This window comes from Cibotium barometz, chromosome 30 (genome assembly GCF_041138505.1).
Source record: "Cibotium barometz isolate CiBa-2024 chromosome 30, ASM4113850v1, whole genome shotgun sequence".
NCBI lineage: Eukaryota > Viridiplantae > Streptophyta > Polypodiopsida > Cyatheales > Cibotiaceae > Cibotium > Cibotium barometz.
The window spans coordinates 38,776,200-38,798,322 of record NC_141075.1 but is presented as its reverse complement, the minus strand read 5'-3'; the positions used below and the strand labels follow the sequence as shown (position 1 = coordinate 38,798,322).

Here is a 22,123-nt window from a genome sequence, read left to right as displayed (position 1 = left end):
CAGTGCTTTCCTTTAGTTGTGTCTTGTGTAGTGATGTATATTTCAGCTATCTTGTGCATTTGTGGCTAGTACATTTTGAGTGTTGATAAGCATTTTGTTCACGAAACGTTGCCCAAGGACATTGTGAGGAGCATTTTGGTGATGTATGCACGAGGGATCAGAGCCCCAACAAAAGTCCATGGTAGGTGTGAATATGAGAAGAAGTGGCTATAGGTAGTCTTTAAAACTTGATAGTATGGGGCTTGATGGAAGTTCAACGAGTGCATGTGGAGAGTGATGAGAATGAGCTATGGTTGATGTCCATGATGCTGATACATGGCCATATGCATGTGACACCCACATGGAAACCTGTCCACTTGGCAGTAGAGGTCTATTGGGAGTGTGAGTCTAAGAAGAGATGGCCTTAGATGATAATAGGATGTTTATGATGTGAGAATGTTGAGAGATGTGTGAATGTATGAGGTGGTGTTAGAGATGTCCTATGATTGGTCACACACATAGTGATGATGCATTACCATGACCATCCAATATCCATGCTTAGGTGCTAGTCCACTTGGCATTAAGAAAGAAAGAAAGAAAGATTTTATTAACACCTTCTAAAGGCCAAAAAGTGGTCTATGAGACAAAACCTGTGTACATCATCATCATGTCTCAATGGACATCAAATGGATACAAAAGGAAAAAAAGTACAAAGTACTCTATAATGTGGAGATAAATCACATACAGGGCTCTGGTTAACTAGTGTGGGGTGGGTGGGAGGGAGGGGGGGTAAATACATCCAATAAAGCAAGTAGCTCCAACCGGTGCCAATGAGTGGGTGTAGGATGTCATACATCGGGTTAGGGGCAAGATATCTCCCAATTTGTGCTAGATCAATTTGGGGTCTGTCTTGTCTGCTGTCTCCTCAAGATCTCATCAATCTGTGTTTGGTGGAGACCTGGGGGGCGAGGGCCAGGTGGACGGGGGCGTCTCCTGGATTGTAGCTCTCTTGCTCGGGCTGATGTCACTCCTCTGCTAGTAGATATAGAGATAGTGCGGCGTCCCTGAGTGACCCGGGTTTGGACCGAAGGAGCTGTGGAGGATGTCCCACCACTGAGTGGCTGGAAGAAGTAGTGATCCGTGTCTGAGATGTAGTATCCCTCTGCTGTGGGAGCTGCTGTAATAGCCGCTCTCTATGACACCGTAACTCCATAAAAACCCCCCCAAGCATCTCTGATCATGAAACTGTGTAAATCTGCTGAGTGGACTAAATCCCTCCCTGAAGAGATAGTGGTCTCTCCCCCGAATCTCATAGTATACTGGGCAATGGCAAACATAATGCTCTTTTGTCTCCACCTCTATGTGGCACAATCTGTAGATACGTGTCTCCCCCTCGGGGCTCCTATAGCTCTCCCTGCCTCTATCTCTAGAGAGTGTGAAGATACCCGAAGCTGCCCAATAGTAGTGCGCATGGCATGAGACATATATACATCCATGTACGTGTGTATAGCTGTATCAAATCCTGACGTATCAATCGGTCCCTCTCGACACGGGAGAGTCTCATGGTCGGATGGTCCTCATCATACTGAAACGGAGGGAGCCTGTCCATACTTATCCCATGTAGTGAAAACCACTGTAAAACCTCTGCATACCATGACTGTCGCCTTGATGCTCCTACTTGCTCTGATGACTCTAGGGCCTGTCTCGGTAATCTATCTGGGGGCATGTGCCTAACCCGCTGAATAAATGTCACTGTCTGAAAGAGTGCCTCCACTAGCATGGACGAAGACGCAAACTTTGCCAAAACCATCTCATGTGGCGTTGAGGTTTTACTATGAATCATCCGTGAGAACATAAGTATTTGTGGGCGCTCTAAACCTCACCATCTGCTCGCTGATAGTCCTGGAGCCCAGATGGGGGATGCATACATCAAGGTTGGTGTGACCATGGTATCAAAAAGCTATCCCTTTGTACGGGGTTCCTGAAAATGCGCATGGTGACATTGCCTCTCAAGTAAAGCTAAAGCTGCACTCCCTCTGGCTACCCTATCTTGAATTGCTTGTCTCATGGAGAATCTCCTGCTAAGTAGTGTTGCAATGAAACGCATTTCGTTCCATCTGAATGAAACGAAAGGTTTCATTTGAATGAAACGCGTTTCTTTCATGCTGCGTGGGAAAACCTACGTTTTTCAACGTTTTCTATCCAAAGAGCACGTTTTTCGAAAAAATGTCTACAGGTGACTGGGAAATTGATTGAAGGACTCTTGCCTTGCACAAATCAGCTCCTACCAGCTCCTCCCGCACTTCTGAAGTTCCATGCCCGCCAACTCTCAGGTTGGTTGTGGTGATTTTTTTCTTCGATTTCGTAAAAAAACGCAGATTTTGAAATTTGGGGGTTTTCATGCCAGGGTTAGATGAAGCGTCGAAGAACCGAATCCTGACAATTCAGGAGGAGAAAGCCACAGATCTGTCTGTCAGTCTTTCTCCACCGATACATAGCCTCCGTAGAGGCAAGGTCCGGCAAGCACCGATTCTTGTACGAGAGAAACTCCATCAAACCTACTCCCTGAGAATAGAAGTAACCTGCAACTTCCATGACTGAAAGTTACCACCATCCAATTTGTCTGCCTCATCAAGGAAACAACAAGAAAGTGGTACGGGAGCCAAATCTGAAGCTATCATCATTGATCCAACCAATAGGACCGGACAACACCCGAAAATCCTCCTATAGCAAAAAAACGCAGGAGCTTCTGTCGACTGTACCTCCAACCTTGAGGCCACCAGAAGAGAGAAGCAAAAAATGGGGATTTGTTATAGAGAGAAAAGGTAGCCACATAGGGCCTGGGAATATGCTGTAAGAGGGTGCAAGAGGGAAAGGCATCAACTAGGACTGTAGCTTGGGCTCTCCTCAAGAAAAAAACGCACAATCTCAAAAGAAGAAGTGTCCTCCACAGGCACAAACAGTGCCACCAAAGCCCGAAACACCACAAACCCCCTCTGCAAAAGGGAATGTCCACCGGAGAGGAAAACGCAGCCAAAAAGGGGCTGCTATCCTGAAAAAACAGGCCGCCTAGATCCAAACTCCAAGTAGGAAAGAAACGCCGATGAAAAGTTACCTTCTGGCTGCAAGCGATGAAGCAAAAGTGAAGGAGATCCAACCAGTAGAAGCTGTCCACAAAACGCAGCAAGAAGAAGGCTGCAAATCTGTTAAAAAACGCAGAGGATAAGGGGCTAGAAATAAGGCTAAATCTGGGGCAACAGATGGAATCGCTGAACGGGGAGCGATGATACCATGAAAGAGTGCACAGAGCGGAAGCAAAAGAGCACTAGAGTGTACTGAATAGAGAGTGCAAGAGAGAGAGATATGTGGAGCAACTATGCTGAATATACTGAAGCAAAACAGTCCCAAGCAAGAGACACAAGCAGTCTCATAAGTGAGGGAGCAAAAGATATACAAGACAAGATGAAAAGTGAGAGGCCAGCCCACCTATTTATAGGTGGGTAGTGCTGGCCGACTGGAGCTGAATAAGCTGGCCGACTGGAGCTGAATGGCTGCCAACTGGGAAAATACCATACGGGTTGGGAAAAATCCCAAAAAAATATGTAAAATAGGGGTGGCCAGCCCACAATCAAGGGCCATGCAAAAGGGACCAAAAGGACACCAGAAATGGGCAGAAACTGGGGATGAATGTGCTAACAGGATTGGCCGACTTGCTGTTGGCCAGGTCTTTGGACCCATAAATCCATCTTGCTGCAGCCGTCAGGAACAAACCCCTACCCTGCTGGCCGACAGCCTCCTGGTCCTTCCACCACTCCTTACCATACCAATAAAGCTGTAGAGCTCCTATATCTGGTTCTAATATGATCTTTACGTGTTGCCCCTTCAAAGATTAGTCCTGGGATTAGCGTGTACATGTGCATGCACATAACAGTTTGTTGCCTAGGAAACTGGCCCTTGGTGGATGACCTCACCCTTCATATAAACAGGCATCTGGTTGTTGGTTGGCTTGTAGATCTTGTCCGCAACTCTATAAAGTAGTATATATATTGTCCACGTTGATCCCGATCAAGGCCGCCTCAGAGTGCTCCTCCAGATGAGGTTAAGCCTGAATTGGTGGATGATGGAGGGCTAGAGGAGGTCCAAATGCCTTGTCAGGTTGTGTATCACAAGTACATTGTCAAACAGAGCTCCAATATTTTCTCAAGTTCAAGCTCTGATCCATGAGGCTGTTTGAGAAGTTCACAAATGAGTCTTGACCATTGTTGAGAGCTTACCAAGAGGCCTGCAGCTGAGGACAATTGTGATGCAAGTGGGGGAGAGTGTGACACACCTCCACATCATCAGGTGACAGGTTAGAGGCCCTGGGCAGCCTGGACAAGGCTCAGGCAGCAGTGCATAGAGTCTGGCCAGCGTTGGGCAGGCTGTCAGGAAGCTGGCAAGGGGTTGGGCAGACCAGGTCAGGCAGGAGTTGTTGGTAGTTCGTCCTCCCAGCTGCCACGTGTGCATTAAATTATCCCATAAATCCTAGCATAAGGTTCCCAAACCTTTGGTGTGAGTGGGCACAAGGGATAGGAGCCTTAGGTTGGCCAACCACTCGTGAGTGTTGCTGATGCTTGATGCTGCACTTCTGCTCTAAAATTCTGACATGGTATCAGAGCCACACCTCTTCTATGCTTGCCGTGGTTTTGTCTGGTTCCTCTCACCTTGTGTGGACAAGTCGTGAAAGCGAAGTTTCCCATGGAGTCTACTTTTGGGTTGAGGTCTCATGCTGGGGCTGAGAGCGCCCAGGTGAGCCTGCCGCAAGGTGCAATCCAGGTTTGGGGTCGCATGTTGGTCTCTGTCGTCGTATGCGTGGAGCCAGCTTCGGACGAAGGGGAGTGTTGGCAGGTCGTCCTCCCAGATGCCACTTGTGCATTAAAATGTCCCATAAATCCTAGCATAAGGCTCCCAAACCTTAGTATAAAGGGTAAAAAAGACACGTGGCCTCTCTCATCCCTCCGACACACCCTTTGGTGTGAGTGGGTGCATGGGATAGGAGGGAGGGAGAGGCCCAGCCTCAGGTTGGCCGACCACTCATGCGTGTTGCTGATGCTTGATGCTGCGCTGCTGCTCTAAAATTCTGAGAGGAGTTTTGGCAAGGACCAACCAGATTAAGAAGACTTGACTCTTATTGAAAGCCTTTATGCCTTGCAGATGGGGTGCTACTGTCGGAGAAGACACCTGAAAGGGTTATCTTAAGTGAGGGATGCACTTTCGCCACAAGACATGATTGCACATACTGTTACTGCTCCACACTTCTGCTAAGAGAAGATATACATGAATGCAATGGTTTATTTTTGTCTACAATTGCCTTTCGATATTGTAATGTTTATAATAGAGTATGGATTAGTATGGTTCTCACATTGGTATCAGGGCATGTGATCATGAGATGTCTTATTATGTTGAATCTTGAAACCTTTCCCTTTAAGTGATCAAGGAAATAAGAAACAAGAACAAAAGAAGAGAGTTGAACATGAAAATAGAACCTTGGTGGTTTGAACTGTCTCCACATCCAAATTTGGACATTTTGGTTGTTTAGCATGAGCAGTTTTGTTTAAAAAAATGTGCATTCAAAGTTTCTATTGAAATGGGTTGCTGCAGGCAATCCGTGGAGTTCTTTTAGAAGCACTTTGTCAAGAAGTGGAGCAGAGTATATCGATGTCTGAAGTCAATCGGTCTGTTCAATCATCAATCAGTTATATAGAAACTCAATTAGGCAATGTCGGAGGATCTGCAAGTAGGAAATGGAGGCTTTGTGCAAAGAGCCAACAGGCGATTGAAGAGTCAGAAGGTTGTGACTCAAACTTCTGGGGCCCTGGGAGTACAAAGCTTGCAAAATGTGTCCACTTGATGAATTTAGTGTCAAGAATTCCCAAAGGATACATAGAAGCTAACTCTGCAGCCACATTTATAAGCTTCACACTCTTGCTAGAAAGGTAAGCTACAATTAGATTCGCTTTTCTTGGATTAAAAGGCTCCTACGATGTGTTGCTACACTCATGCTGATTTGTACTGTCAGTCTGTCTCTTGAACCAGGTCTGTTGTGGTTTGGCTCCTGAACTCCAGAAATCGATTCTTGCTGGGCATTACTGGATCATGTACAAGTATTGAATCTTCACAAGTGATGCATAGTTTAAAACTTCTGTTAGCGTGTCGAAGGTCTCTAGAATCTTTGCTTCTAAGAGATGGTTTAGTTGAATCTAGTCTTGAAGATTCTTGTATCATGTCAGTTTTGCTGGGTGATTCCTGCTCAATGTACTGGCCAGTACTCTCTATGCATGCTGTTGCAACTTGCATTCATGACCTATTGGAAGGACATCAAGAGGATGCTGTGCTTGCCTCTGGTAAAGATATGCTACTTTCCCTCTCAAGGTGCACAACAGGCCTCTTCACCTTTTTTAGTCAGAATTTGATTAAAGGTCTTCTGAACCCTCTTTTAATGAGGAGCGAGAACGGTCAATGTCCAGCTACTCCCAGATTGGATATTGATGATCCTTTAATGCCTCTTGTGAGCACTCTGGTTGCTCAGTCAAAAAAATGTTATGAGCTCATGAAGCTGGCAAAATCTGAATGCTTATCAGGGTTGTCAAGACAGCAAATTATGGAGGAGTTTGAGAGGAAAGAAAATAGCATTTCACGAGAAGGTTGCTATGACATTTTGGCCTTATTGGGTGCTGTAAGTAGTCTGTTATGGGGTGTTACAATGACCCTAGAGGCTTTTGATGATAAGTGCCATTTAAAGGAGGACGGCTGTACTAAGTGGTCGGGTCAGCTTCCTGATGGATTGTTGTCCTTTATAGAAACTATTGAAAGTTTTTTGACAGATTGTTTGCATGAAATATTACTGGCTGATGAGGTTGTCAATAACAGATCAGCCAATGTTCAGATGATCAGCTACCTTGCATTGGACAATGGTTCTGGAGTTCACAAAGTTTTTGCTTCCCAAGATGGGGAAGATGGAGAGAGTGAAAGTGAAGGTTATCTTCAAGATGGTGAAAACCATTCAGCAGGTGCCTTTGCTGTTGCTAACATGGAGGCTTCGGAGGTTTTAGTACATCACAAACACAATGGCATATGGGAAATCAAACGTCAGGAGCACGAAGACAGTGATGATGATGATGCTGTTGTCAATGAAGACAGTGATGATGATGATGCTGCAATCAAAGAAGACAGTGATTTGGTTAACAATGATCATCTTAGGAAGACATATAGAAAAGTGAATTCAGTTTGGAAGCTTTCTGCACCAAATGTAACAGAAGAGCAGAGGCATACATCAGCTCAAGCCTTTGCAGACTTCTTGGAGATGTTAGATGCACAAGTGTTAATGTTTAGGGAGATGATTTCTGGAAAGCTTCAAACACTTTCGGAGTTGCTAGGAGAGTTGTTCATGGCCATGGCTGCCATTGTGAGGCTCAAGAGTTTGTTTCATTCTCCAAACATAATCAGCCCTGCAGCAGGAGGACTTTCCAGCCATCTATGGACATCTTCAATGAGTTTGCATGTGGGAACTGCAAGCAAGATTTTGCAAGAAGTAGCTATGATGTCTCAGCCCAAAGTTTCCAGTTGTTTGATACTGTTGCTGGGTGTTATCAAATACTTGGAATCTGTTGGAAGTTTTCTTCCATACACTAGGCCAACGCTTTCGCCCACAGCATTTGTGAAACTGATCAACACACAAATGTCGTTGCATGGAGCTCTTGTTTCCAGAATTCAGGTGAAACAGCTGCATGTGATGTTGTTAGCTAGTTTTTTTTTTTTGTTTTCAATGCTTCTGGCAACAAGTTGTCTTTCAGTTGTTTTTATTTTCCATGTTTTCCAGCTGAAGTGCATGACAGATACTGCTACATCCCTTGCCCTGGAGGGGTTGACAGGTGTGGTCTTGGGTTAGTGGGATAAGGCATCTATTTGGGGAGATCTACTGGTTTTCAGAGGACCTGGCTCCACGTAGAGTAAGCCTTGATGTCCCATACCTCCAAGACCCGCCCCTCGGGTGTTGACAAATGAAGTACTCTCTGATAGGCCATGAGTCCAAGACTAGAGAAGCTTTCTTTCAAGTGAGCCAATAACTCAGCTTATATAGGCTACCACTAACTTAGTGCCTAAAAGAGCCAAAGCCTCTGAAAACCACTAGACCTCCCCATATAGACGCCTAATCCCAGCACCTGGTTTAACATAATAACCCAAGGTTAGACCTTTCAACCCTTCCAGGGCTTGGAATGTAAGAGATAGACACTGGATGTATTCATACCCTTGGTCTAATAGACCCTTTGTGAGACGTCAAGATAATCTCTTTCTTTCTCTCTCTCATTTTTAGTCACTTTGTGGATGTATTGCAACACTGTTGTTATAATAGACCCTTTGGTCTTTTGTAGATGTTAATATAACTTTTTTTTTTCTGAATGTTCTTAGCCATTACGAACTGTGGATGCCACTTGTATGTGTTGGGCTTTGTGCCATCAGGCATCTGCATCATAAGAGTTGCATTCGCAAACTGAATGCTTTCATCATTCTCTACGAATTCAGCTTGGTGGTGATGGTGCTGCTTCTCCTTGAAGAGAACATATCACTTGCTTGTTCTCCAAGTCATACAATCTATACCCTTTGGTTTGCTTGCTGTATCCATTGAAGATGCATTTGTGAGCTTTGTCATTGGTCTTGTCCTTTGCTTGTTCTTTAAGTCATACAATCTATACCCTTTGATTTGCTTGCTGTATCTAGTGAGATGCATTTGCAAACTTCGTCATCGGTCTTGTCTTAGTTCCTTTTGGTACATGTGTATAGCGAACGCAACCAAGCATTCTGAGATGAAGCACTCTGGGCTTCTTTTCAGCCCATGCTTCTTGAAGTGTTTTATCAGTCATTGCTTTAGTGGGCTTTTGTTGATAAAATGTGCAGCATCATGTCACATGCGGAAGCTCTGGGAGTCTTCTTTCAGCCCTAAACACCTGTCCTGGAACATGCTTGATGCAAAACGCAAGCAGAAGATGGAGAGAAGAGAGAGAGAGAGAGAGAGCTGAGTTTCAGTAAATTCATAGTGTACAAAAAGGAAGTACAATCTGGCTAGCCATAGGCTGCTTTTTGAAAAGATAATCTTGGACTCCAAAAAGCCCTAGTTTGAGACCAAGCCCCTATAGGACTGAATGACAAAAAGAACTTGTGGCTGAGCCTTTTATAGGCATACACTTATTCATGCTGGCCGACTGTTGTTGGCCAGTTTTAATGGACACAAAAATCCACTAAAAGCTGCCGACCAGCCTAGAAGGGTTCCACTGCTGGTCGACCAGGTTCTGATCCCTGGGGATCTCTTCTCTTGACCTCCTCTGCCTTGCTCCAGCCCTAATGACTCTGTTTATCCTGCTGCCCTTCAGGGATTAGCTCAGGAATAAGCATGTACATGTCATGCACATGACACATCGTCATTGCTTGTGCCAATTATACATTTGGAATATTCCTATCCTTTAGCCTGCACCTTGTGGTAAATTGTTGTTTTTTTTTCCGGGAAAAAGATCCTTCAATTAGTTAAAGAAAAACAACCACAAAGGGCTAGATACGACCATGAAGGGCTAAATACAAACTCGCCTCATTTAAGGGCGGGAATCAAATGATCATAAGGGGAAGAGATGCTTCTCCTCCGGCTGGCCGCTCTGTGAGGAGAAGGCTATCTCATACAGGGGGAGGGGGGGGGGAGTGGTAAATTGTTGTTGTGGCGAGTGGTAAATTGTTGCTTGATGCCTTTTTGCTTGCTTTAGGTCATCAATTTTCCATTCTTGTACTCATCTTCTCTATCTGATCAAAACACGATAAAACATTTTTATCATGTAAGTTTACTCATTTCAGCCTAGAAGTCCTTGAACTTTGTGAATTTTTTTCTTAACGACTTCAATAGCCATTTTATTTGGTTAAACAGATCATGGAGGATAAGAAATCCTATGAGGAGCTCAAGCTTTCCTTGCAAAGCTGTTTCACAATGTTTATGAAGAAACCTCTTGGACTGCATTTCCACTTAGCGCTGCAGACAATTGAGCGTAGCCTCTTGGGTCTCGAGGATTGGCCCAAGAAGGAGGATTGTGAAGGAGGAACTTGCTTTGATAGCAGGAAGCTGAATACCACATTGGTTGCAGGTGTTGAATGCCTATCGATAAGCTTGAACGCTGTTTCTGGTGAGCTTGACTGCAACTTTAATAACCACAATTCCTGTTTGAGTGGAAATATAAAAACTACGAGTGTACAAAGACTGTGAGTCCATGCGTTCTATTTAGGGGTATTGACATTATGAATGGTTGCAGGTCTCAAGAGGCTTCAGATTTTGTCAAGGTATTCTTCAAGATATCTGGCTGCAATTTTCAACGTAATCATCAACTCGCAAATTTTTTGGCATGGTTTGACTCAGTCAAGGCATGCCCTTCATTCAAGATCTTGTCCAAGTGCCGTTAGTCCTTTCACTGTCAAGAGTTCGAGCCCACTTTATGCAACAATTGCAATATGGAAATGTGTTGAGATATTGGTGAGCATATCATCACGTGAAGTGATATTCCCCATGAAGGCCAATCATGTAGCTCAAGCCATGAGCTGTCCTGCCGATTTGTTTAAGCCATTCTATCAAAGAAACATGCACCAAGTAAAGTTGATACAGAGCATCTCTTCAACAAGTGAAGGATCTTATTTGAAGGAGTACGACACTTTGATCCCGGATGATCTGTCTGTGTTGAATGTGTTGTTGGAGATCTACACAGCATGTTGTAAACTGCTTCGTAATCTTCTGAGACATAGAAAAAGGTAGAACCTTGCCTCACTCTCATGTTACTGTTTTGAAGTTTGGAGGTAGAACACAAACTTCATACGTTCACAAATAATTATATTCATTGGCTATACTGTATGAATAAGTAACTGTTACCATTACCCACCTCCATCGTATAAAAAGGCCGGGGGTCTGTGTTGTCAACAGTGTGGGTGTAGCAGGTGAGGTAGCAGGCTGAGCAGTTGAAAGAATAAAATGGAAACGAGAGAGGGATGGAGAGATCACGATCATTCACTGAGAGAGAAGCATAATTGAAATTGGTCCTTTTTATAGGAGAGGCCCCCCTTTACAAGGTGTGTGCATATGCTACCACCACACAAACACATGTCAAGGCATGATGCCAAGTGTCACGAAGAGGTGTCACCATTACACATCATTGCTTACAAAAGATCCTTCTAAGAGGTAGTTCCTACATTCAAAGGAACTCACACGCTAATGGCTGTTCATGCACATTACAGCCGCTTTATTTAAACCAAAGCTTACTAGAGTGCTAGTTTACACAACCATCTAACATTGGTTTATTTCCACATTAATCAATATTAATATTTAACATTCCCCCCCATAGTGACAATGTGGCTAGAAAGCCCACTTATCATGGACTAGGGATTAGTGGCCTAATCCAGCAGGGTTAGGGGAGCCCGAGGATTAGAAGAAAGAAGGCTAATACGGGCGGCTAAGTTTATTATTAATAAATCCATGTGTACTGGCTATATATAACTGGATGGTTATTTATAACAGCAGTGGGCACTATATAAGTGAAACATGGGTTACTGTTGTCATAACCTCCCTATTGGTCAGAGTTCGACCAAGACTACTCCTACTCACTATTGGTTAGAGTTCGACCAAGACTCCGGCCACACACGCAGAAGAGCATAGGTCATCATGCCGAAGACCTCTATGGAGTAGATTAGCATGGATCTATGTGAGTCATACTTTATCCCCTGGCTCGGGGGTGGTTCGAAGCATAGAGCCGATGGTTGGGAGGTGAGCTAGCCTGCACCCCTCTTAGAGGGTTTGTACTAATCACTGGTGTTTCATGTTTAGGAGATCCGAAGGGTTGTAACACGAGACACAAGGCTAGTTCTAGTACACACTGGACAAACACATGATAACCACTCGCTTGGCCAGCTATACCAGGTGATCAAAAACATCACTTTTGGCTGTCCACACAAGCCCCAAATCCCACCAAAAATAATTAATAACTCTGCCCACATGATTAGGAAGCCCATGTGTGATAGGGATCGTGTATTTACTTCGAGTTTGTTGTGTTATGTCTCATGTATGTGCTCCATATTGTTTGAATTATTTGTTTCGCTACAAAAGAAGTTTTTGCACTTCACTCTCGCATAGCACACTTTCACATAGCAATATCTTATAGTTTACATCCTTGCCTTGCATACTTATCGAGTGACCTTCGGTTTCTACACTATTTAGTTGAATTTTAGAAAGATGGTGTTATCTTGTGCAGGGAAAGTGGGCATTGTGTGGCACTCTTAGGAGAGTCTTTACGCTCTCTATTGTTTTTCCTTGAGATAATGGAGCTTTCTATATCAAGGAAACAAAATAATGGAGACTTGAACATGCAGTCTGCAACTCACTGTGCAAGTTGGTTGAGGCGAGTTTATGAAGAGGTCAGTTTGTCATCCTTGTTGATTACAAGACGTTGATTTACCTTTGAAGCTGAGAGGCTTTTTAGTTTGCTTCTATGTTTTTTTGGGTGTGTGTGTGTGAGAAAGAAAGAAAAGATATATTAACGTCTACAGAAGGCCAGATTGGCCTATGAGACAAATCTGTATACAACAGGTCCATGTCCTGAGTATCATGGACAGAAAAACTAAAATGAAAGCTAATCCTAGTCATATGTAGCTCACTACGCAATCACTGTCTAGCATGCTATAGATGTACAATCATGATAGTGGTATACTACTAATTCCACCTAGTGGAGATGGTACATCATACATGGGGCATGGGGCGAGGAGGACTCTCACATCTGTTGTGCCCTGGTGTAGCCTCTAGACTCTCTCCCATAGTCACAGGGAACAGAAGGGACGGATGCTTGGAACAGTGGGACACCGAGTCGGGACGGATCAAGAACGGGGATGGCAGGGGACGGTCGGACGTCCCCCTGGAGGCGTCCCTCACAAGGAACGGAGACGGGGACGGCTGCAGGAGCAGGGACGGCAGGGAGTTGTTGCCCGTTGTCTCGATTGTTTTTTGCCCGTTTTTTTGGCCGTTTCTAGCCATTTATGGCTGTTTGGGAACACCTTGGCCGTTTATGGCTGTTTGGGTGGCCGTTTGGGGATGCCTTGCGGACCAACCTTCGAAGAATTCAAGTTCGACACCAACGAAGAAGAAGCGACTCCTTAGGGCTTTAAAGCTCAAGAAGGAAGGACGTTGTTTTATCTGCGAAGAAAAAGGACACATGCGTAACGAGTGCCCAAAGCAAAAGGTACCAAGACAAATGCAAGACCCAAACCAGAGGCAGCTAACCAGTTGTCTTTGACAGGTACGTCAATTACTGTACTTTCTCGCCCTAGTACTTGTTCTGATTGTCTGTTTAATTCTAACGTATTTGGCTTGCATGATCTTCTCCGAGTTTATGGAGAAGTGAATGGCCATAAAATTCACATTCTTTTAGACCCTGGTAGCTTACACAACTTTGTTAACTACAAACTTGTGCAGAAATTGAGTCTTGACACGACACCCAATGATCATACCTATGAGGTACGCCTACCTGCGGGAAGGCGAGTATGGGATCGAAAGGTGGAGATGCTTCCAATCCAGATTCAGGACTACAAAGATACTCTGGAATGCTATGTAATGCATCTAGAAAATGTAGACTTGTTATTAGGGATTGAGTGGTTTAAGACTCTTCAAGTCCAGATAGATTGGTCTAGTCATATTTTTTCTTTTCAGCATAGGGACACCAAGTATAGTATTTTAGGTGATTGTATTCATCCCTCTCAGGGACCTCTTGTAAATACAATTGATTTTGGAAATATAATGGATTCTTCTTTGTATATCACTTTCCATTGTGTATTGATTCCACTTTCTTCATTTCTCATACCTTCCATGAATGTAAATGAATTAAGTGTGTTTGAAAGAAAAGAATTACAGAAGATACTTGATTCGTTTCAAGATGTATTTTCTAAGGAACTGCCATCGGGTTTACCACCTGAACGGGCAGTAGATCATCGTATTGACTTGATCTCTGGTGCTCATCCTGTCAGTATTCCACCTTATAGGATGAGCCAAGCCGAGGAAGATGAGTTGGCTAAACAACTCGAAGATTATTTGAGGATGGGCTAGATCCGTGCAAGTAAATCACCTTGGGGTGCACCTGTGTTGCTTAGGAGAAAGAAGGACAATACCTGCCTTATGTTCTTGAAACTGATGCCAGTGACTATGCTATCGGGGCTGCTCTATTTCAAGATGGTAGACCGGTTGCTTTTGAAAGTAAAAAGCTAGACGACACTTAATCTCGTTAGCCAACCCTTGAGAAGGAGCTTTATGCTGTGATTCATGCTCTCAAGGTTTGGAGACATTATTTATATGGCTCCAAGTTTGTGGTATTGACTGATCATCAGTCAATCAAGTATGTGTGTGATGCGGATGATTTGAGAAGAAGGAAAGCTCATTGGGCGGAGTTAATGCAAGATTTTGATTTTGAGATCCGTTATTGGAAAGGGTCCATGAATAGTATTGCAGATGCGCTTAGTCGAATTAGAGAGGTGAATACTTTGTCGTTCGCCGAGATTTCTACTGACTTATTTCAGTCATTGAGAGGGCTTTGCAGGACTGATAGTTATTTTGGTCCATTTTGGCAGAAGATCCAAGACGGGAGCTCATTGATTGACCAAGACTCAATGACTGAGCAGTCTACCATTCAGGCTGCAGGAGGCCAGTGTGGATGATTCGGAATGGTTTACTATTCCGTAATGACAATACCACAGATCCCGGACATTAGGTCCAAGATTCTTAAGGAGTGTCACGACGCCCCTTCTGCTGGACGCTCTGGGGTACACAGGACACTATCGTTAGTGAAACACACTTTTTATTGGCCAAAGATGAAAGGGTATGTAGAAGATTATGTTCTCAAGTGTCAAGATCCCGAGGAATGATACAAATGAGGTATGGGGACTGAGGACCTATATATACCTCCCTAGAGGGTAGTCGGCCAGCATAAGGAAAAGCCCACGACTGATTAAAAGGTCCACGACTGCATAAATGCAGTCGGCCAGCAATCTGGTGCCCAAAACTGATCAAAACCAGTCGGCCAGCAGCAAGAGTGCCCACGACTGATAAACACCCAGTCGGCCAGCACTGTACTGCTCTTGGCACCCTCTGGCAGCCCTCCCAAGCCTCAGAAAAAATGGGAAAAATAGGGGAAAGATACGGAGAGTGGGGAAAAATGGGAAAACACCTCATAAGGGCGGGCACACCCACAACAAAGGCCCTGGTGTATAAAACTAGACAGGAGATGACTTCTAACATCTAGCCCATAGTGCTCCATTTGTCCTGTTTCTATAAGTTTAGGTCCAACCAAATGGGAAATGGCCATAAGCTGTCCGGACTTCATTAATTTTGGTCCAACCAAATGCGAACGCATTATAAGTTGTCCGGCCACTTATTAATGAGTGTGGACCTGCAAACCAATAAACCTTAGTAGTAAATGAAGTAAGCTGTAAATTGAGTGTGGACGCACTTACCACCTGCAAAACCCATAAGCCCACAGTTTTAGGCCCAAACAGGAGTGCACACACGTGTCCACAAGGTGCCCGGGCGTCCCCGGTCCCTCAGACTTCACAAGCCAAAATAACAAGCATTGTCCAGGTAGCAAGACAATGTCACACAAAGTAAAATAAAGTTATGGCATGCATCATTTATGCATTGTGCACATGTAAACTTGGAGAATCACCTATCATCATTCTTGTACTTGAAAATATTCCGCCTGCCATCATAACACACCATGTGTGCATGGTCGGAATCCACACGGGCACCGCCCGAAAGTCCACAAATGTCCTGCCATGTCCTTGGACTCATATGCATCCACTCATATGATCCATACACATGCCCAGGTATAATACATACATGCATCCGCATGTTTCTAGGCCTGACACGCATCCGCATGTCCCTAGAATATAGGGGATTGTGACATTCCCCCCGGCTTTTCAGTTGACCGCAACTGAAAAGCCTCTAGATAGGCCTTCAAAAGATCCGGGTAATCCTCGAAGTAGGCCTCATCCATCCATTTCGCATCCAAAGCTGAATAATTCTTGAACTTCACAAGGTACCTACGGCCAAGTTTGCCTCCGGCAAGCTTTCGTTCCTTGTGAAAAACAATCTGTTCAGGTTGAAGAATCTCTTCCAGCTCATCCACCTCGGGTGGGTCTTCCAAAACCGGCTCAAACGGTGTCGGTCCCACATAAGGCCTCAATAGGCTCACATGAAAAGCATTATGCATGTTCCAATGATCTGGGAGTACAAGCCGAAATGCAACATCATTGATCTTCTCCAAGATCTGAAAAGGTCCATGGTACCTGTTGGAAAGCTTAGGGTACTTTCCCTCTTTCCCTGGCCTCTTCCGAAGGCGTGCCTTTGCAAATTTCAGCAAGACCCAATCACCTTGTTTGAATTGTACATCCCTTCTATGCTTATCAGCTGCCTTTTTATTCTTGGTTTGAGACCTGTCTATGGCTGTCCGTACCTGTGCAAATGCAGTATCCAAGTCTCTGACATATTCATCTGCTGCAAAAATCTCATCCTTTGTACGAAGGATGGGTGGTAGTACCACCTTGCCATAGATAATCTCAAAGGGTGCCTTACCCGTAGAAGTATGTACCGTATTGTTGTAGGCAAACTCCACAAGTGGTAAATACTTCTCCCAATCCGATTTGCGGTCGGATACATAAGATTTCAGCAAGTCGAGGACGGCTGAATTTGCTATTTCACTTTGCCCATCTGTCTGTGGATGGTAAGCTGATGAGAAGTTCAGCTTTGTACCCATATTGTCAAACAATGCGCGCCAAAATAAGCTTGTGGTTCTAGGATCTCTATCCCCCACAATAGATTTAGGCATGCCATGGTGTTTGAATATCTGTGCCAAAAATATCCTAGCCATATGATCTGGCTTTATTGTCTTGCGCACGGGAATGAAATGTGCCTGCTTGCTAAACCTGTCAATGATGGTCCAAATAGCATCATTTCCCTGTGGCGTCCTTGGCAAATCCATAATGAAATCCATAGCAATGCTTTCCCATGGTTCATTTGGTATAGGCAAAGGCTGAAGCAATCCAGGTGCTTTATGTCGGTCAAACTTGACCTTTTGACATACCATACATTCACGTACATATGCTTCAATATCCTTGCGAATATCTGGCCAAAAGAAATACCTCTCCAAAGCTTGTGCTGTGGCCAAAATGCCTCTATGACCTGCATATGGAGGAGCATGGCACTCAACCTTATGGCGAAGGTTCTTTACCACACATACGATTTTGCATCATGAGATATCCATCTCTTATGACATAAGATGGGACAGCAATACCCTCTTGCAAATCAGCCCATACATGTGCAAAATCCTCATCCAGATGATACGTATTACGCATATCCGATAAGTCCTCATGGTATGCAACTGTAATAGCATGAACCTGTGGTCGTCTAGATAAGGCATCTGCCACCACATTCTTTTTCCTTGGAGTGTGTAAAATCTGAAAATGAAACATTGAGAGGAAATTTGCCCATCTCATATGCTTCTTTGAGAGCTTACTTTGAGTCAAAAAGTATCTCAAACTTTGATGATCAGTTTTGACCATAAAATCAGCTCCTAAAAGATAGTGTTTCCAAATAGTAAGGGCATGAATTACAGCCAACAACTCCTTCTCATAAACCTGTAAGTGAAGCACTGCATGTTGCAAGCGTCTGCTCTCATAGGCAATGGCATGTCCTTCTTGGTTCAAAATAGCCCCTATGCAGTCCCCACATGCATCACATTCCACCACAAAAGGTTTGTGCAAATCCGGAATAATGAGTACCGGTCCCGAGATGATTGCACTCTTCAACTTTTGAAAGGCATCTCTCTCTTCTTGTGTCCATTTAAAGATTGCTTTCTTCTTCGTTAACTCATGTAACGGAGCGGCAATGAAAGCAAAATGCTTGACGAACCTCCTGTAGTAAGCACATAAACCAAGGAAGCTCCTCACTTCATGGACTGATTTCAGCTCTGGCCATTCTTGCATGGCTTGTATCTTTGCGGGATCCATGCGCACACCATCCTTTGATACAATGTGACCAAGATAGTGAATCTCTGGGAGGAAGAATTCACTCTTTTTTGCATTTATGTAGAGCTGATTTTCCTTAAGCTCTTTAAACACAATAGCCAGGTGCTCACGATGTTGGGCTTCATTCTTTGAGAATACAATAATGTCATCAAAGAATATACCCGTGAACTTTCTATGCTTTCTGAACACCCTGTCCATCATCTTGTTGAAGGTAGCGGGTGCATTTGTAAGGCCAAAAGGCACCACCAAAAACTCATAAAGACCAAAGGCTGTCCTAAATGCAGTCTTGTGTACATCTTGAGGTGCTACTCTCACTTGATGATACCCACTCTTGAGGTCTATTCGGTTGAAACATGCCGAACCTTCAAGCTTGTCCAAGATGTCATCAATGCGTGGAATCGGAAACCGATTCTTGATGGTTATCTTATTGAGGGCATGGTAATCAACACACATCCTGTAAGTACCATCCTTCTTTTGAACAAGAAGTACCGGCGAGCAATATGGCGAGGAACTAGGCCGAATCAAACTCTTTTCCAAAAGTTCATTCACCTGTGCCATAATCTCTTCTTGTTGACTAGCACTCACCCTGTATGGTGGCCTATTAGGTGGAGAGCTACCGGGAATTAGATCTATGCAATGATCTTCCGGCCTCTCGGGTGGCAACCTTGCTGGCAAAGCATTCGCAAAACAATCTTTGAACTCATTCAAAAAGTTAAGCTTGTCTTGATCTAATGTACTAACATCAACACTAGAATGTTCAATGGTATCACGTACAAAAACCAAGTAAGAACAAGCTGATTTCTTTATTGCCTTATTAATTTGTACATGGCTTACAAGAGGTATGGTACTTCCAGTAGTACTAGCATCTATAGAGTGCTCACGGCCTCTATATACAAAGCTGATTTTCTTCTCTTTGTAAGCCTTAATAGGCTCTAAACGGTGATGCCAGGGCATCCCCAACAAAACATCACAACGTGTAAGAGGAGCCACTAAAAAGCTCTCATGGTCGAGGTAGTCCTGTATATGTACACGGAGCTTACCAATGACCGGAGTTACATCAACCTGTTTGCCCTCAACGGTGGCATCTGCATTCATTTGCATTCCCATGTCTTTCACATTGAGACCTATGGCAGCAGCCATCTGTACGGATATAAAGTTATCTGTGGAAGCATCATCAAAAAGAAACAAAGCGGGCTGATCCTTCAATTTGCCCCAAGCCTTGCATATGACTACTCTCTTGGACTCATGCCCTGTATTACCCTGCACATCGGGTACAACATTCACAAGAGGCTTTTCCACATTAGGCTCAGCATTCTTAGGATTCTGTGGGCATTTAGGATATATATGATCTTTACTGCCACACTTAAAGCATTTTCCAGCCTTCCTGTACTCTTCCAATTGCTGTTTTGAGAGCCCAAAATTGTGGCGTTTACCCCCCGGCTTCTTTTCGGAGTCATCCTTTGCATCTCGGCCATCTTTGGGAGCATTCTTAGGTGGTTGTCCACCCTTTTTCTGGTCATAACCAGCCCTGAATTTGCTCTTGTTTTGACCTGCAAATGGCTTATTTGTGGGTGCTTTCATGTGCAAGTTCTCCGCAATCATGGCTGAGTGTATAAGCTCTTGTATGGTCTTATTTGGGTACACTCCCAAGCTTTGTTGGATGATGTGATGGAGCCCCGATTCAAACTTTCTCTTCTTCTCGTCCTCTCCAATCTTCATGAAGGGAGTAACCTTGAGAAGGACTTTCCAAAACTTTGCTATGTATGAAGCAACGGACTCTCCCTCATCTTGGGACAGCCAATCCCACTCCTTGCGTACATCCTTTGCAAAGTTTGGTGGTAAGAATTGATCATAAAACTGAATTTTGAAAGAAGACTAAGTTGGGGCAGCACTTCCATCAAGTATTTTGGCAAGCCACCAATCACTTGCCGTATCCTTGAGATGCATTCCCACATGCCTGAGCATAGACTTTTCCGAAAAGTCTTCATTGCAAAAAGCTATCTCAAACTGTCTAATGAAAGCAAGTGCTTTGGTAGAGTCCATCCGTCCCTGAAAGTTTTCAAACTTTACATCCTTGTCACCGGACTTGAACTCTCGAGGCTTCTTCCTTCTATGTGCATCCCTATGTACATCCTGTTCATCTCCAGGGTGATGATGCCGCGATGAAGATTCACGATCCCTCTTCGTTCTCTTTGGAGCCACACTCTCCGAATGAGTGGAAAGTTCAACACGAGAACGGATATGTCTTCTTGGAGAGCAAAGTGGGAATGAGTAGAGGATCCCTCATCCTTACTCTTCTCTTGACCTGCATCAAGCCTAGCACCAGGGACTCTTGTCCTTTCAGCATTTGGCACTTGCTGTGCTCTTCTTGCTTGTTGTGCATCATGTGCACCATCACGGGCAGCCATGAGGGGTGGCTTCTTGAAAGCCAATCTACCATCTGCTTCGGTGTATACATCACCCTTAACCATTAGGTATGCAAGTGCAAGCTCTCGGGGTTTCTCAACATCCATTTCCTTTGCAATTGCTTCAAAAGTGACTTCATGGACCGAAGCCTTTGCCTTCGCAGCCAACACCCTTTGTACATCCGGGTCATTTTTCAATGACCTGAGCTCTTCGGTTTCAGCCCTATAGCGTCGCACTTGACGCCTCAAAGATTCCAAATCAGAATGCATAGTGTCATGAGTACCTGCATCTCCATAGACATCATTGCCTGCAGCATCTCTTGCATCCCTTGTACCATGAAATTCACGGTCTTGTGTGTTCTCCACACTGTCAGAAATGTGGCTGTCCATGACACTCAAATCAGGTCACCAATTATGATTCCAAGCCTCAGACCGTTTTCCAATGAGGGGAAAAACTGAGCTTTGATACCAATGTAACGGGAGGCGGACGCGTGTATTGGAATCGTATAAATGTGAACAAGATTCTGAGCACTTAACACTTGAGCATTACAACCACAAAGCTGAAAATGACAGTACACCACATAAAGGGGCCGATGATAGGCTGACCCCCCCCCCCTTTAGGTTATATTACCAAAAGAGTCTGCAAAGTACAAGATTACGGGCGCCTGGGGATTCACCACCAGCCTGCACCTGATTCTTCCAAATACATTATGAATGAATACATTTCAAACAATGGATCTTTAGGCCCTGTTTCCACGCGAGAAACTGATCCAAAAACCTGTGTTCTCCGCGAGCAAGTGTCCCCAATGCTTGCCCTAAGCACCTGCTATACCAGGAATCCTTGAGACACATTCATGCTCACATATTCCATTGCTGTCCGACCTGTTTTGTGCAATAACTAGTCCAAAACAGTAACTTTCTGTCGCGAGAAATCCACCTGTAAAGGGTCCTACAGCCCTGTGGAGTTCCCTAGAGCTGTCCTGTACTGTCCAAGTTGACTTTGGACACCTGTAACCAGCCCAAAACTCGCAATAACCAGAAATTGCAGGTTTGAAATTTACCAACCAGCCCTTTAGAAGAGTGTGGGGATCGTTGTCCAAGCTTGTGTGAGTCCGGGAAGCAAGCAACCAGCCTTGTAGCAACTCCCAAAGCTCCAACCAGCTCTCCAATATGTTGAATAATCAGTAAAACAGCCCAAAAGGGCCTCTTGAGGGAGGCGCCTTTTTCAGGTGCCACCTCAGGGGCCTGGTGGGTACACATACTGGCTGACATGTGTCCCCATAAGGTGTCCAGGTAGGTGTCTATCCCATAGTGCTCCATTTGTCCTGTTTCTATAAGTTTAGGTCCAACCAAATGGGAAATGGCCATAAGCTGTCCGGACTTCATTAATTTTGGTCCAACCAAATGCGAATGCATTATAAGTTGTCCGGCCACTTATTAATGAGTGTGGACCTACAAACCAATAAACCTTAGTAGTAAATGAAGTAAGCTGTAAATTGAGTGTGGACGCACTTACCACCTGCAAAACCCATAAGCCCACAGTTTTAGGCCCAAACAGGAGTGCACACACGTGTCCACAAGGTGCCCGGGCGTCCCCGGTCCCTCGGACTTCACAAGCGAAAATA

General features: G+C 44.4%; 1 protein-coding gene across 2 annotated transcripts in view; it reads left to right on the top strand.

Annotated features, from left to right (window-relative positions):
• LOC147621464 (Urb2/Npa2 family protein) overlaps positions 1-22,123 on the top strand; it is a 77,570-nt gene that overhangs the window by 42,823 nt on the left and 12,624 nt on the right. Inside the window, exons 4-8 of one of the 2 annotated variants that reach the window (XM_086824205.1) lie at positions 5,620-5,954; positions 6,055-7,732; positions 9,926-10,178; positions 10,305-10,794; positions 12,285-12,447. In XM_086824205.1, the coding sequence (XP_086680331.1) occupies positions 5,620-5,954; positions 6,055-7,732; positions 9,926-10,178; positions 10,305-10,794; positions 12,285-12,447 (2,919 nt within the window). Of the gene's footprint in view, positions 1-5,619; positions 5,955-6,054; positions 7,733-9,925; positions 10,179-10,304; positions 10,795-12,261; positions 12,448-22,123 lie in introns of those variants that run through there. The other variant, XM_086824206.1, reaches the window with a different exon arrangement.